An 18,160-nucleotide genomic window follows, 5' to 3' on the forward strand; every position below is an offset into this window, starting at 1 on the left:
ACCATGTTGTGTAGACATAATGTCTGGTGAAGATCGACGTTAAACTAGAATTTCACTTTTAACAAATAGTTTTGTGCCTGTGCTGAACTAGCCGTCGGGGTTTGTAGGTTGCCAGGATGGTGTTATTTGGTTGCCTGGGTGTTCTGTGTGTTTTAGCCCATTTCTTTGTGGTCGCTAAGATGTTCTTGGGGTTTTTTAATGAGTTGCTATAGTATTCTAGACGCTTGGGTTTGCCCAGGCATTTCTATGCAGCTGAAAAAGTATTCAAAGTGATTTTTTTTAGTGAGTTGCAAGTTGTTCTGAGTGGTTTATAGTATGTTGCTAGGGGGTTTTCCTACGGTCTCGTCTTTGTGGTTTTGTCCATTTTCTCACATCTTAGCTAACATCATTAAAGCTGATGACTGTGAATCCCATACTGTTTTTCTCTTAGGTCACGGTGACTACAATAGGCTACGGAGACAAAGTCCCTCAGACGTGGATCGGGAAGGCCATCGCCTCCTGTTTTAGCGTGTTTGCCATCTCCTTCTTCGCTCTGCCTGCGGTAAACACACTGACTGCTCTCTTTCTCTTTTAGACACACACACACACACACATTCTCTGAGCTTGTCTGGTGCCCCGGGGCAGTGTTTTCCTATGGAGGCCCTCCAGTAATGGGGTCTGGGGTTAATGTGGTCCATTTAAGAGTGATAGGGCCTCCAGGGGCCTCAGGGGCCCGCACTCCTCATGTTACACATTATATAACATGCATCTGCAACATAAGAATCAGACACAATTACTAAATAAAAAACACTTACAGCAGTAACAAAATATAAAAGTATAACTTGTGTATATAATTAGAAATGTATACATACTCAATAAATACATTTTATTATTTTTATATATATATATATATATATATATATATATATATATATATATATATATATATATATATATATATATCAATATGTTATTATATACTAATTGTATAATAAATTAATAAAAAATAAATTTATATAAAATATTTTTATAGTAAATTCTATATGTATACAATTATTAATATAAACATAATTATAATAACATTAAATATATATACTTTTTAATTAATATATAATCAATAAATTAATAAAATGCATTATATAATACTTTTATAAAAAATGCATAAAGAATAAATAATACAATTACATTTTTTTCATTATTTACGTTTATTAGAATGATATATTTGCTTACTAATAATTAATTATAATATAAAATGTAATAATTAATATAAAATTATATGATTATAATTAAGTATAATATATATATATATATATATATATATATAGATATATATATATATATATATATATATATATATATATATATATATATATATATATATTCATATATTGAATAAATAAATTAAAAAAATAATTATATAATACTTCTATAGTAAATTCATTATATATATATATATATATATATATATATATATATATATATATATATATATATATATATATATATATATATATTGAAATATAACAGATAATAATTTAAGATAAAAATAATTATAATTAAAAAAATCTAATTTGTATAAAACTCTATCAACATCATTCATGATTATTTTGTTATTTATTGTAGTTTCTTTTTTTTTTCTTTTTTCTTTTTTTATAGTAAGCTTTATTTTGTGTTAGCCGATTATGTGAACGCTCTTCCTCTGTGTGCAGGGCATTCTGGGATCGGGCTTTGCTCTTAAAGTCCAGCAGAAACAGAGGCAGAAGCATTTCAACCGTCAGATCCCCGCCGCCGCCTCTCTCATACAGGTGACCGAACGCTTCTCCTGCAACGCCACCACGTCTCGTTTAACGATCATTTCATTCCTAATATGCTATATATGCAGAGCCGGAGTACATTTACTTGAGTACAGTGTACAACTTTGAGGGATCTGTACTTTACTCGAGTATCATTTTTGGGGAGTACTCATGACTTTACTCAAGTACATTTGAGAGGCAAATATTGTACTCTTTACTCCGCTACATTTCTATTTATAACCGTAAGTACCCGTTACTACTACTAAAAAAACATACAAAAAAAACATCTCGGAAACCCTCAATTTGTTGTTTCCGTCTCAAGCGTGATTGGATTGTGCAGTGCCACTGAATGGGACGGCCTATCAGCAATCAGCTTTCTGCCAAAGTTAACTCCATGGTCATTTTTAGATAAGAGACGAAACAAAGGATGAAGACGCAGCAGGTCCATCCGGGAATGTGCCGACCCGTGATGTTCTGGAGTATGCGGCGTGTTTAACACAATCAGGTTCAAATGTGGGAGCAAAACATCCATTAAAACTCTAGCAGAGGTTTCTCAGAGCGTCTCCATTGTTGATACCGCCTTGTGGCCAAGTGAGAAACGTTAAATAAAGCAACATGGTAAAAAGATGAAAATTACTGGATTTTACTTTTAAGGTATTAACATTTTTCATAACTCCATTTAGGATGTTTGTCCTGTACATCAATGTAAGCGCTGTGGCAGTAGTAATGCAATATTTAGAAAATGTACTCTTCAAGTGCTTTTAAAAACAAGGACTTCAGTACTTTTACTTAAGTAGACATCTGACTGTAGTACTTTTACTTAAAGGGTTAGTTCACCCAAAAATTAAATGAAACTGATGTCATTAACTCCTCTCCCTAATGTCGTTCCTCACCCGTAAGACCTCCGTTCATCTTCACACACAGTTTAAGATATTTTATATTTAGTCTGAGAGCGTATGCAAGTGTATGCACACTATACTGTCCATGTCCAGAAAGGGAATAAAAACATCATCACAGTAGTCCATATGAGACATCAGTGGGTTAATTAGAGTCTCTTGAAGCAGAGAAAATACATTTGGGTCCAAAAATAACAAAAACTACACTGTAAAAAATTTAGAAAAAAAGTTACCTGTTTGCCTTAAAAAAAATGTAAGTTAATACAATGAAAAAATTTTAAGATTCGACAACCTTTATTAAAATATTATTAAAAGATTTTGTAAGCATATTGGGTAAATCTGTGTTTTATTTCTGATGACGCAGTGAAACATGCCTAATAGTGCTATTGTCATGATTTATCAAAAATGTTATGTGGTTCAGATACAAAAATATTTTGAGTTTCTATTTATTAAACAAATGTCCTTCATTGTATCAACTCAAATTTTTTATTTCAATAAACTAAAAATTTTAAGGCAACCAGGTTACTTACTTTTTTAAGATAAACCAACAAAAACCAACAACATTTTTTTTACAGTGTACGACTTTATTCAGCATTGTCTTCTCTTCCGCGTTTGTTTTAAATCCTCAAATAAAGATTCAAACGGTTATGAATCAGCGAATTGATCCATGATTCAGATGAGGATTGATTTATTATTCAGATGAGGATTGATCCATGATTCAGATGAGGATTGATCCATGATTCAGATGAGGATTGATCCATGATTCAGATGAGGATTGATTCATGATTCAGATGAGGATTGATTCATGATTCAGATGAGGATTGATTCATGATTCAGATGAGGATTGATTCATGATTCAGATGAGGATTGATCCATGATTCAGATGAGGATTGATTCATGATTCAGATGAGGATTGATTCATGATTCAGATGAGGATTGATTCATGATTCAGATGAGGATTGATTCATGATTCAGATGAGGATTGATTCATGATTCAGATGAGGATTGATCCATGATTCAGATGAGGATTGATCCATGATTCAGATGAGGATTGATCCATGATTCAGATGAGGATTGATCCATGATTCAGATGAGGATTGATCCATGATTCAGATGAGGATTGATCCATGATTCAGATGAGGATTGATTCATGATTCAGATGAGGATTGATTCATGATTCAGATGAGGATTGATCCATGATTCAGATGAGGATTGATTCATGATTCAGATGAGGATTGATTCATGATTCAGATGAGGATTGATTCATGATTCAGATGAGGATTGATTCATGATTCAGATGAGGATTGATTCATGATTCAGATGAGGATTGATTCATGATTGAGATCGCCAATGTCACGTGATTTCAGCAGTTTGACACGCGATCCGAATCATGAATCAATTCGCTGATTCATAACCGTTTGAATCTTTATTTGAGGATTGAAAACAAACCCAGAAGAGAAGACAATGCTGAATAAAGTCGTAGTTTTTGTTATTTTTGGACCCAAATGTATTTTCTCTGCTTCAAGAGACTCTAATTAACCCACTGATGTCTCATATGGACTACTGTGATGATGTTTTTATTCCCTTTCTGGACATGGACAGTATAGTGTGCATACACTTGCATACGCTCTCAGACTAAATATAAAATATCTTAAACTGTGTGTGAAGATGAACGGAGGTCTTACGGGTGTGGAACGACATTACGGAGAGGAGTTAATGACATACATTTCATTTTTGGGTGAACTAACCCTTTAAGTGGATATCTGACTGTAGCACTTTTACTTGAGTACAATTTTGTAAGGGGTATCTGTACTTTTACTAAAGTAATGAAGCTGTGTACTCTGTCCTCCTCTGTATATATGTACCTCAGACGCTGTGGAGATGCTACGCCTGCGAGAAATGCAACGGCTGTCCGGCCACGTGGAAGATGTACGTGCTGACGGGCGACTACATCCCCATCATAAACTCAGAAAACTCCAGCCCGGGCAACTTCAGACGGCTGGTGAGGAGAAACAATCCTGCTCCCTCCCTTCCCAAACTGCAAACGGATATGTCTCTGTCTTGTCTTTCAAGCCCTTTGTGTTGTTATTTTTTTGGTCATTGTCACGATCCTTCCTGTCGATTGTCCCGACTGAGCCTCCGTAGCGCGCCACTGCAAAGCCCAGACAGTGAAAGCATTTTTCTAGAGGGGCTTATTGTGCGTTAAGTCCTTTCTATAGGCTCATGTGAGTTTCCCAGAATGCATGTAAAGGCCCCTGCAGGACGAAGGTGAACAGTAGAGGGTGTGATGGGCGTCTTAGATGACATTGGGCAGAAGTAAAATACTTTTTAGCTTGTCCAATAGCAGACTATTTTCCACATGGCTACTTTGCTGGGTTTTGTGCCTTTTTCCCCCAAGTGTTTTCTTTGTCTTTTACTAAGTCAGACTCATTTTAGTTCACTCTGATGGCACTTAATGCTTTTTAATACACGGTCCTGGTTTGAAATATGTCAGATTACAGAAGTGAAATGTGTTTGCCACTTTAAATGTGGCATATTTAGTGTGTGACAGAGACTTTTCCAGCGAGATTTTTTTTTTACAAGCATTCTCTCTTATGTAGTGTTGTGAGGATTTGTTTTACTGAATCAGTTCATTTGGATGATTCATATAAGTTTAGAAAATGATTCATTGATTCGTTTTTTTTTTTTTTTTTTTTTTTGCATTTAGATGCTGCTTTTAATCACCATATTTTTGATTTTCTCCCCAAAAATATGAAGCATTCATGACTGTTTTCAACACTGATCATCAAATCCTCATATGAGAATGATTAGTGAAGGATCATGTGACACTGAAGACTGGAGTAATGATGATAAATTCAGCTTTGATCACAGGAATAAATTACACTTTACTGAATATTTAATATATTCACATAGAAAACAGTTATTTTAAATTTATTGTAGTATTTATTAAAATTGTTTTAAAGTGTTTTATTAGTTGTTTTCAGTGTAAATACATTTGCAAACTGTTGTTATTTTAGTATTATTTATATGCTATTATAGTATTTATTAATATTTTAAATTAGCTTGGTTTTCAGGTTTTAATGTTTTCAGTAATTTTGTTATGAGCTTTTGTCACTTTTATTAGTTTTATTAGAATTGTTTCTCTTTTTATTTTATTTATAATCAAATAAATGCATCCTTTGTGTAGTTTGTAATTAGCAAAAACTTTTACAGTTTTGAGTAAACGTGAAATTAAACAAATTTTACTTCCTTAATTTGACATGTTTACAATATTCAACAAGAAAATACATTGGGCAAGACTTGATTTGTTTTTGTTTTTTTAAAGTGTTATTAGTGTTTTGTAAATGTGTCTGCAAAAATAATCAAAAAAAGTGAAGCATTATAAAATATATAATACTCTTTAAAACAAGTATCCTGTAGTGTATCGCACTATATTTCCCCTCATTATAAAACAGTTTGACCGTCATTGAACTAGTTCAGACGATGCAAAGCGAGTAGTTTATCTTCCCCAACACTGCATTCGATTGACTTTGTGTGTTTGTCACCGGGCCAGAAGCTTTTTGCCATTCAACATTTTAATTAACAGTGTGCCGTGTGATGGATTTAACCCCGCGGTGGATTTCACAGGGCGTTTTTCAGCGTGGAAATAAAAGAGTAAGCAGGTCAGGATGTAGGTTTAGGTGTGAGAAGCGCGGCGAGAGACCTGATGTCATGGGACGGGGGGGTTCCTTAATGTCTCTCCGGTCGCCCGCTTGACCCCACCGCCCCCCCCTTTTGTCTGTCCCGCACAAAGACGCAGTCAAATGCAATGATGTCATCGCAGCCTCTCTCCTGGGAGCAAAACCTTTGTGTAGCGCAAGAACAACAAAACAATCTTTGTGTAGCTCTGACTCCAAACATATTGGGCAGCGCGGCGGCCGTGTGACTGTTCCCGTTCATAAACCTCTCATTCAGCCCTCCGGCCTGCATTTATTTCCCTACAGCAGTTATTCAGGCCAGTGGGAAGCCGTTGTGTGTTTGTGTGTGTGACGTGACTAATATTAATTACTCCCGAGGTATTCGCTTGTGTAGGTTGCAGAGTCACCGCAGAATTTCTAGATTCACAAAATGCATATTCATGATGCTCTCCAATAAAGGGCAAATTTGAAATTCATATCTGTGGGATTTTGCCCACGAATCATTTTTTTACGCAAGTCTTATCAGCCGCTCGTGGGAAGAAACAAAGAGTTTCTTGAAACCGCTGTGTCGATTGCTTATCAGATTCTATATGAGATTTAATGTGGCTCTGTTTTTTTGATTTAGGATTCGTACGTCACTCTTCTTCTGAGTTTGTGGCGTTTAAAGAGACTAATCACCATTTCCCGTCTCTTATGCCGCGTATGACTTGCTTGCTTTATCGTAAAATGATTTGAAGAGTATTTGCCATTGTTTTACATGAAATATGAGTTGGGTGAAAACATAAATCAAGTGTTTTATTAGTTGCTTTCAGTTTAGTGCAAACTAGTGTTATTTATATAGTATAGTTTTTATTCATATTATTTTTAATATGTTTTTTTAATAATTCCATTTAGCTTTTTATTATTTTATTTTTTATCTTATTTATTCATTATTATTTTATTCATTTTTGCATTAATTTTATTTTGGTATTATTTAAATTTTGTTGTTGTTATAGTATTGGTTAATATTGATATTAATGTTTTTAAATAATTATATTTAGCTCTTTATTTATTTGTATTTTAAGTAAAATGATTCAAAAAATATAGGATGCAACAATACAGTTAGTCCACGGTTTAATACACACCTCGGTTTTTAACCACGGTTTTCGGTTCGTTTTTTGTTTTGTTGCTATTCTACTCTTAGGCGATAGGAACAGAAAGAGGTTAAGAAGAAAATGTTTTTATTGCAATATTCTTTCTTTCTTTTACTTAAAAGACTTGAAAACCCTTACTTAAACTTAACTTTACTTAAAAAAAAAAAAAAACATGTACACATTCCTGGTGTATTGTATAATATAAAATATATATATATATATATAAAGATTTACAGTGGCAGCTCAGAGATGTACAGCAGCATTTAAGTATGAAATTTAATGAATAAATGTAGGCTGAAATTAAAACTACATATTCTTCAAAATACATTGATTGACAGCTACAGTATACAGTGAGGAAAATAAGTATTTGAACACCCTGCTATTATAAGTTCTCTCACTTAGAAATCATGGAGGGGTCTAAATTGTCATCCTAAGTGCATGTCCACTGAGAGAGACATAATCGAAAAAAAAAAAAGCAATCACAATGTATGATTTTTTAAACTATTTATTTGTATGATACAGCTGACAATAAGTATTTGAACACCTGAGAAAATCAATGTTAATATTTGGTACAGTAGCCTTTGTTTGTGATTACAGAGGACAAACGTTTCCTGTAGTTTTTCTCCAGGTTTGCTCACACTGCAGGAGGGATTTTGGCCCACTCCTCCACACAGATCTTCTCTAGATCAGTCAGGTTTCTGGCCTGTCGCTGAGAAACACTGAGTTTGAGCTCCCTCCAAAGATTCTCTATTGGGTTTAGGTCTGGACACTGGCTTGGCCACGCCAGAACCTTGATATGCTTCTTACAGGGCCACTCCTTGGTTATCCTGGCTGTGCTTCGGGTCATTGTCATGTTGGAAGACCCAGCCTCGATCCATCTTCAATGCTCTAACTGAGGGAAGGAGGTTGTTTCCCAAAATCTCGCAATGCATGGCCTCGGTCATCCTCTCCTTAATACAGTGCAGTCGCCCTGTCCCATGTGCAGAAAAACACCCCCACAGCATAATGCTGCCACCCCCATGCTTCACAGTATGAATGGTGTTCTTGGGATGGTACTCATCATTCTTCTTCCTCCAAACACATTTAATGGAATTATGACCAAAAAGTTAAATTTTGGTCTCATCTGACCACATGACTTTCTGGACCTCTGGATCATCCAAATGGTCATTGGCAAACTTAAGACGGGGCTGGACATGTGCTGGTTTAAGCAGGGAAACCTTCCGTGCCATGCATGATTTCAAACCATGACGTCTTAGTGTATTACCAGCAGTAACCTTGGAAACGGTGGTCCCAGCTCTTTTCAGGTCATTGACCAGCTCCTCCTGTGTAGTTCTGGGCTGATTTCTCACCTTTCTTAGGATCATTGAGACCCCGCGAGGTGAGATCTTGCATGGAGCCCCAGTCTGAGGGAGATTGACAGTCATGTTAAGCTTCTTCCATTTTTTAATGATTGCTCCAACAGTGGACCTTTTTTCACCAAGCTGCTTGGCAATTTCTCCGTAGCCCTTTCCAGCCTTGTGAAGGAATTTTGTCTCTCGTGTCTTTGGACAGCTCTTTGGTCTTGGCCATGTTAGTAGTTGGATTCTTACTGATTGTATAGAGTGGACAGGTGTCTTTATGCAGCTAACGACCTCAAACGTGCATAATTAAGGATAATAAATGGAGTGGAGGTGGACATTTTAAAGGCAGACTAACAGATCTTTGAGGGACAGAATTCTAGCCGGAGAAGCGCAAGGTAAGAGTGTGTGCATCACTAGTGTTTACATTAGCAAACCCAGCTCTCAAGACGATAGCATTATCCCGCTCCTGCAGTATACAGAGCTGAAGTGTGGACTCATGTTGGCTTCAGCTAAAAAGAAGCCACTAAGGAAATCGACAAGAATCATTTTGTTTGCAAAATAGGCCAAGTTATAATCTAATACTCGGGAAACACATTGAAACAGAGAGCTCGCTTAACATCCTGACGTCACCCGCGCTGCTGAGAAGCATATCGATAGAATAAGACTGCACGCTTTCCTCTCAGTAACAAAATAAACACATGCCGAAACTGACAGCGGTGGCAGGAGAACGAAAGATAATAGCGATGTGGATATGGATGCACCAGCTCTGCAGTTCAGTACTTGAAATAGCACTTTATACAATAGACTGCTTTATAGAAAACAGCTTTAGGCCCCGATCACACAGAACGTGTTTTTCAGTTTCGAAAACGCGAGGCGCACTGCACTCCCTTTTTTGGTCAGCGTTTTTTCATTCAAAAATGAGCAGTGCGCTTTAATGTTTCTAGGCAACCCCGTCAGTCAAATCAATGTAACGGTCAACACAACAGAAGGCCCGCGGCCTCTTCATACATTCGTTTGGACAACAGAAAATAAGCGCGATGATGTTGCGCGCTTTTCTGCTCAGAGTTGACTTTTTTTCAACTTCATGCGCTCGCAGCGTTCCTTCAAAAACGCGAGGCGCCGAGGGCGCATAAGCAGCGTGCATAACGCTCTCTGCCAACCGAAATCCATTCAAAAAAGGCGCCCCTCGCTGCAAAAACGCGTTCTGTGTGATCGGGGCTACTGTGTTAAATATAAAACAAACAGTCATTCAGTCATGAAATGGACTGCACTTCCTGGTGTTAAATAGCCACTGCTATACTGTGAACCTTTAAAACATATACACATAAAGAATCCTGCAGTCACTTTACATTTCCCTTTACTTAGATTGCACATTGCATATGATTAGTGTTATAAATGATACTGTATTAATTAAATAAAATACGTTGTCTCGTGTTTTAGGCTAATGGTTGTGTTCTTTATTCTTTTAAATTATAAACAAAAACACACAAAAAAGAAATATTGCAATATATTGCCTCTCTTACAACATCGCAATATATTGCAATATATCGTATCGTAACCCCTGTATCGTGATACGTATTGTATCGCCAGAGTCTTGGCAATACACAGCCCTAGTACAAATACTTATTTGCAGCTTTATCATACAAATAAATAGTTTAAAATCATAACTTGTTTTTAGTTGTTTTATTAACATAATTTTAGAGGTGAACTGTCCCTTTAAGGACAAGTGTTCAGGACCTGCTCGCATCTCATACACACACGCAATTTTACTTTCCCTTTAGATATAACCGACTGTGTGTGTATATGTTAACTTGGTGTGTGTTTGACAGTATTAGCGCTGTCAGACTACTTAGTCCAGTAATCACGTGTGTTTGACAGGCGCAAAACTTGTTTGTTTTTTTAACCCCACATTTTTTAGAGTGTATATTGAGTATTGTGACATCTCTAGTACGGACCCTGTTTTAAAAAGTCTGTGTAATGTTGTGACTCTTGCCTCTTCAGAGCAAGCGATACAAACGTAAGCCCAAACGTGATAACGGCTCTCTGGGTCCCGGAGCAGAACGAGCCCTTTCCATCCCGCAAATCACCTACGACCACATCGATGAGAAAGACGGGGTGTTTTCAGACGAGTCCACAGGTACGCTTCTCCTCCATTGCCATTCATAAATCATGTGACGCTTCACCTGGAATTCACTTTAGCTCCTGAAATACCATTTGCTTTGCTTCTGGAAGCTTCACTGATGACACTGTTTTTGCTCCCTTTTCATGCACTGATTTTCATCAATCAGTCAGTGAACCCAATCCTATATCATTTCTGTTTATATACCCTGAACTTCAAATATTCATTTACATGTGCATTACATCTATTCTTAACAAAGTAAGCTCTAAATATTTGACCATGTGCAGGTTTGCGAGAAGTAAATAAACATACGCAGGTGTTTGAATCTGATTGAGAAAGTCTTTGGGTTCAAAGATTTACGGACCTTGTCGGCAATTCAGTCTGATCGAGACTCAATATTTTTATATTTTCAGTTTTTATTTACGTTTTAGGAAATATCATTATGTTTGAAACAATTATATTCTATTATCTTTCATTTATTTTTATTTTACTTGAAATGTGTTTGTTGCCATTTTATATTTTATTTCATATTTTATTTAAAAAAAAATATTTTACTGTGTTTTAATAATTGTGTGCTTTTGTCATTGTTTTATTTATTTATTTATTTTTATTTTCAAATCTGATTGAGAGAGTATGTGGATTCAAAGATTTACATGGCTAATGTTTTTTTATTTTAATTAATACAATTTTTTTTTTTTTTTTATCCAATTGAGAAATTATTTGGAATCAAAGGTTTATGTGGATAATGTTTATTTTATTTTATTTTTTTATTTATCTGATTGAGAAATTATTTGGATTCAAAGGTTTATGTGGGTGGATTTAAAAAAGGTTTATTTTTACATTTAAGAGTTTTCTTCCTGATTGAGTCCTCCATCCAATTATTAACAGATTATTCGTTTGACTTTGCGTGTAAACGTAGCAAGTGTTGAGTGTTAAGAAGAGGACCTTGTTCCTGATGTTTCTTTTTAACACTGTCACATGAGAAGCGTGTCCATTAAATGAATTAGACCGCGGCAAATCGGAGCTTGATTTTATTAAGTCTTTATTAAGTCTGGCCAAATTCAACAGATAGCTCTAGTCTCACCTGTCGTAAGCCTAAAAATGTCCAACTTCTGTCCAAGAAACTGAACGTTTCTTCTCCACTGGAGCGTCCTGTGAACTTCATCAACCAGAAAACAAGACACAAAAGAGGCCGCAGTCGTTTACATACTCCATTCTTTTACCTCATAAATCGAGCGGAAGCGTTACGCTGAGCGATAAAGAGGATGGAAAGAAGTTTGGACCTGACCCACTTTTCCGCATTGAATAAATGTCATTTTCCACATGTGAGTGAAAGGCATCCGGTGCTCAAACGGTCCCCTGCTAAACCGGTCTGTTAATAAGTCTGTTTTTATGAGTTTTCCTGTCAAATGGCTTTATCATAAAAGCAGACACATCAACACAGACGGTCCCCAGCAGAGACTTCTCTTCTGAAGCTTAATTAGAGCTGAAGAGGGGAAAGATAATGAAATCGCAGCACATGTCTGCAGTCCTTTGAACTGCGAAAGGGAAAAATCCTGTTCAGCATTTTGGCTTATCAAAGCCTTCGGCCGAATGAATGCATATTTACCGTCTCAGCTTCTAGTTTTCTAAGCTCTCTAACATTTAGGAAAAGGTGCATTTGCAACCCCTAATGTAACGTACTCCTGAGTGAAACTAGATATACAGCAAGAAAAATATAGCGGGACTTTATATCCTTTGGGAATTGACTGGGTTGTGAAAAGTTAGACCAAATGTCCCACTAAGTTTGAATGGTTACATGTTTTTCCTTCACGCAGGCATCGCTAAACTTTTCCGATCCTCAGGTGAGAAGTTTGTATCAGTGGCGCTGTGGTTTTTTCTGCTTCTGCTTTTTTGCAAGTGCATGTTGTGTTGATGTGGCTTTCAACATAAAGACGCTTCAAAACTAAACGCATGTTATTTTAGCAAAATGTGACAATTTAAGGATATTAACTATCACCCACCCTTTTGAGAATAGACGTGAAAATGAACTATCCAAACTTAAATGGCTGTAATTCAATAATGCATTGGAATATAAAGCTCAGTTTGGTCTTGTTTTAAAGAAAACACTCGACAGACATGCTGAATTGAACACTATTCAGAATATGAAAGTATGAAAAAGTTATGGAAGTTTAAATTAACTGTAAAAGAAAAATACTGTACTAAATATTTTTTATTTTATTTAAAATATATATTTAAAAAAATAAAATACTATAAAAGTCATTAATCTAATCAAGTTGTTCCAAATTTTAAGTTGATATCTCAAAAATGAAACCATGTTTTGTTTAGCCGCTGTACCAAAAATAGCCATCGGGTGTTATCCACATTCCATTGATTGCTTTTTTTTAATGCATTTTCCTGTTCATTTCTGTCCAAATATCACCAATCACAAAAAAAAAAAATAGAACCTTGAGACTCTGACCTTTCCGACGATATGTGTTTTGTCAAAATTTGAAAATATTTTGATCATAAAGTAGTTCAAATAAATGTTGAAATATGAAACATGACACCGCCCACTAGGGGTGGAGCCTGCTAGAAGAAATTTGAGCACTGTTTCCATGGTAACGCAACGTCTGATTTCAAAACGGTTTTTACTGGATGAAATTTGAGATTTCAAATGATACCTAATTTATGAAGATTAATAAAATATAGGATACAAAAAAAGGCCATCCAAAAAAGAGCGCCAAGCGTCCCACCTGTGGAACGGCGACAGTTAGAGTATAGAGTAGTGGAATCATTGGGAATAGCAGCTCAGATCATCTGGAATTATGAGAAATACATACACACACTCACACACACACACACACACACTGCCCCTAAACCTACTCATCACAGGAAACATTCTGCATTTTTATTATAAAAAAACAAAAACATAATTTAGTATGTTTATAAATCCTTTTACTTTGTGGGAACCGCTGGCTGGTGATCTCAGGTTTATATTACATTGTGGGGACATTTGGTACAATAAGCAAGTACACACACTAACACACATACAGAGACGCATGCACACAGACACATTGACACACGCAGACACGCACACACAATCTCACAGACGCATACACACACACACACACATATATATATATATATATATATATATATATATATATATATATATATATATATATATATATATATATATATATATATATATATATATATATATATATATATATATAGTGTAAGAGTTTTATATAGTTGTTTTGCCAGATGTGAGGAAAACTATTGAGTCGAGTGCATGAAGTGTCCAACAATCCACCCATTGTTTTTTTTTAGTTTAATAAGAGCATCATCTGGATATTAAAGTTTAGGTTTTCCTTTTGAAATGTTCACACTACTAAAAATGACAGAATAGTGCATAAGAACGCAATCTGTGACGCACCTTTTATCAAGTTAATTGGTTAGCATGCATAACATATAATGCACTAAATGTTTCAGTCAATTAAGTGCATCATTCATTTAAAGTGCTTTTTGTTTTAGAGTTTTTCACACTCTTTATGCAATAAAAAAGTGCATAAGTTCCTACCACAGCGCTGGATCATGTTCTGCCTCAGCCGTGTGTGTGTTCATCATTCAGCATGATCTTCGTTTGAGCTTTTTCTTCTGTCTGCATGTCAATAGGCCGTCAGCGCTCGAGGTCGGCTTTCACTCAAAGCTGTCCTTCTTCTCCAGGTATCTTTCTTTCTTTTCCTTGCCTCCATTTTGTATGTTCTCTCTTTCTTTCTTTCACTTTCTCAGTCTCTTTCCTTGACTTTTCTTTTTCCTAGAATTTTCATCTACATACTGACCTGTTATCTTTTATGATTTCTGAGTTTGTGCTTTAATGGAGATGTTATAATTATATTTTCTCTACAGTTAAGAAAAGGTCGGATGAGCCCGACATCTCCCGAAACAACAGCCTAGTGGATGAACTGGACTTCACCGGTGAAGACATCGTTCTGCCTGTAGTAACAGACGCTTCACAGTGAGTTACTCTGGTTTATCATCCATCCATCCATCCATCCATCCATCCATCCATCCATCCATCCATCCATCCATCCATCCATCCATCCATCCATCCATCCATCCATCCATCCATCCATCCATCCATCCATCCATCCATCCATCCATCCATCCATCCATCCATCCATCGAGCTCCGTGATGGTTTGCAGGCTGATTTGTTCTGTTCAGGAGTTTGGTGTATATGGTGTAAACACACAGGCGCTTTTGGATTTTCCACTTTCCCCCTGTCGTTTCATTTCTCTTTTAAAGCATCCTCAGCTTTTCATCCTTTTCCCTCTGAAACGTCTCAAGATCTTCCTGTTCCTCAGCCGTGAGATGAAGGAAAGCGCCTCTTTCTCTCTTTCAGTCTGTTGAGAAGCCCGTTTGTGGCAAAAGAGGAAGAATCTGTTTCTACTCAGCATCTGAATACAACCAGGTACAGTTTCCTGTCTCTTTCCTGTCTTTTCCGGTCTTTCCCCTGTCTTTTTCATGTCTCATTTATGTCTCATTTATGTCTCATTCAAGTCTCTTTCCTGTCTTTTTCCGGTCTCTTTCCTGTCTTTTTCCTGTCTCATTCATGTCTCATTCATGTCTCATTCATGTCTTATTCCTGTCTTATTCCTGTCTTATTCCTGTCTTATTCATGTCTTATTCCTGTCTTATTCCTGTCTTATTCATGTCTTATTCCTGTCTTATTCCTGTCTCATTCCTGTCTTATTCCTGTCTTATTCATGTCTTATTCCTGTCTTTTTCCTGCCTATTTCCTGTTTGTTTCATGTCTGTTTCCTGTCTCTTTCCTGTCCGTTTCTGGTCTCTTTCTTCTCTCTTTTCTATTTTTTCCCCTTTCTCTTTGCTGTCTCTTTCCTGTCTGTTTTCTGTACCTTACATCTGACATCCTCTCAATTTTCTGTCTCAGCTGTGGCGATTTTGAACTTTTTTAACACTTTAAAATAAGTTTCCATTTGTTGACCTTAGTTAAATACCTTGTGTGATCCTGTTCAACTCAAAGGAACGATTCTTTCACAAATTCACAAAAACGATTATACAACTGACATTATCTTTGCCCAAACCCCATCTTTCTACACTTTTTTGTTGTTGTTCTTATTTAGGCCATTAGGCCAAAATATTTATAAGGCACATAATATTTAGTAATATTGTTGATGAGAACAAAACTGAACAGACTTAAGCTGCATGAATAATGACACACTTGTCTTTTTGCAGCAAAATTTGTCACGTTTGCATCATTGATTCTCTATTTTCCTGTTTTCACTGCAAAGCTGCTTCTGAAGCAATCGGTATTGTATAAAGCTCTATAGAAATAAAGATGACTTGACTTAGTCCGGATGAGCATTTGCGTTGCTGGAAACACAGGTCTGTTTCCAAGCAGGGCTTGTTTTTGTCCGCTGGCCACGCCTGTGAAAGCATCTCATGTGACTTTCAGCATGTGCTCTGTGCTTTCCTGACACTGGGCGCTTTCTGCTCTCCTTCCGCCCATGATGAGGTGTGTTAGCGTGGGCCTGTCAAGAGGAATGAAAGCATATCTCCCTCATTAGGGCCTGTGAGAAGCCCTGAAGGCTCATATTAGGGGGGAAATAAAGAACAGGAAGGGCGTGAGAGAGGAAGTGGGCGGCCTGACGTGTAAAACTGGGTGTAGCGCTGTTTGATCAAAGAAATTTCTCATTTGACCTGCAATTGAGCCGAAAATAGAGTTTAGTATTTGTTTAGCGATTTTTAGAATCCATTTTCTTCCATGAGTATAACTTTTGTGTTTTTAGATTGTGATTTTGAGCGTGTTTTTCCCTCTATGGATGTCACTCTCGATAGATGTAACATCACCCAGACGTACTTAAAGTCATTTGGGTCTATTGTTTGGTTAGTTTGATCTTTGACTTCATCTGTGAATCACAGTCAATGGTTTCATATCGGCCTCCATCTTTGTGGATTTAAGCTGAGACTTAAAGAGGACCTGCTTTTTTTTCATGTTCAACTGTATTTAGTGTGTAATTTTGCTGTTTAAAGGGGGGGTGAAACAATCAGTTTCAGTCAATCTCATGTCCATCTTGAGTACCTATAGAGCAGTGGCGGCTACTGGTCTGTCAGAGAGGGGAAGCTCATTTTCGGCCTACATCATAAAATTGTCTATTTATTTAAAAGTAAATTCTGCCCTACGTTCCTTTTCAAGAAAATGGTCTCTGACCCTGTCGTACCAACTAGGAGTCTTTTCAACTGACTTGACCAGTGTCCTCTCAATGGCCAGCAGAGCTATAAAAAAATATTAAACTCTGTAAAACTGAAACAAGGAATGTTGTGTATAATTGTGTGAAATGTATGATGAAAAATAAGCAATTTCGCCAAGCAAATATCAAAGAAATAGGTTGCAGCAGTTTTTATTTCGACTGAACTTGAGAAATCCGCGATGGGACTGAGCGCGAATAGCTTCAGTGATTCCTTATAGTACAGAATCGCTGTCAGTCAAAAGGAGATGCAGTCTTTCGGACAGACCCTCCAATCATCACGCAGAAGCTCGGAGTCCGGGCCAGCCCACTCCCCATTCACCCCCAGAGACGCTGAGCGTCCGTGGGCGGGACATAATCGCAGCGTTTATCCAATGACCGTCTAGTTTCGAAGCGCTGAAAAAAAACGTTTAAAGCAGCCCCATTGAAGTCAATGGACGCTGGGCTTCAATAGGGAAATGCACTGTGACGCTGCGGGAATGTATGAGAAGGAAATCGAGTCAGCCGACCTGCTATATGTAACTTGATTCTGAACGAACTCGTCTTTGAGATGAACGTTTTCTAACGCATTTTTAGTCAATAAGATGTTAATACAATAGTACATATTTGACCATTAATTTTGTGACATTATAAGGGAAGCCGAGCTTCCCTTGCAGTCATAGAGAATTCGCCACTGCTATAGGGTAGAATTGCATCCTTCATATCTCCGAAAAGTCTTTAGTTTTATTATATTTATAAAAGAAATATAGGCTGTACCGAGTCTTTCCGGAAAAAACAGAGCGCCTGGAGGCGTATCGTGTGGGCGGAGCTAAAGAATGACGAGCGCACGCCGCTATTGCATGAGAGCATACGAAAGCTGACATCCTCAAGCATGGAGAAGAAAACATTAACCTAAATAAACCATGGCTATCAGTCAGATTCAACAAATACAAATATGATCCAGAATCAGATCCGGAGGCTGAAATAAA

At 36.7% G+C, this 18,160-nt stretch overlaps 1 protein-coding gene across 1 annotated transcript in view; it reads left to right on the forward strand.

Moving 5' to 3' along the window:
* Positions 1-18,160, forward strand: part of kcnq1.2 (potassium voltage-gated channel, KQT-like subfamily, member 1.2) — a 228,019-nt gene that overhangs the window by 56,031 nt on the left and 153,828 nt on the right. Inside the window, exons 9-15 of the mRNA XM_067436799.1 lie at positions 431-541; positions 1,689-1,784; positions 4,539-4,670; positions 10,820-10,955; positions 12,755-12,781; positions 14,832-14,940; positions 15,326-15,394. Coding sequence (XP_067292900.1) covers positions 431-541; positions 1,689-1,784; positions 4,539-4,670; positions 10,820-10,955; positions 12,755-12,781; positions 14,832-14,940; positions 15,326-15,394 — 680 coding nt within the window. The remainder of the gene's footprint in view (positions 1-430; positions 542-1,688; positions 1,785-4,538; positions 4,671-10,819; positions 10,956-12,754; positions 12,782-14,831; positions 14,941-15,325; positions 15,395-18,160) is intronic.

The sequence above is a fragment of the Pseudorasbora parva genome, chromosome 25 (genome assembly GCF_024679245.1).
Source record: "Pseudorasbora parva isolate DD20220531a chromosome 25, ASM2467924v1, whole genome shotgun sequence".
Classification (NCBI taxonomy): Eukaryota; Metazoa; Chordata; class Actinopteri; order Cypriniformes; family Gobionidae; genus Pseudorasbora; species Pseudorasbora parva.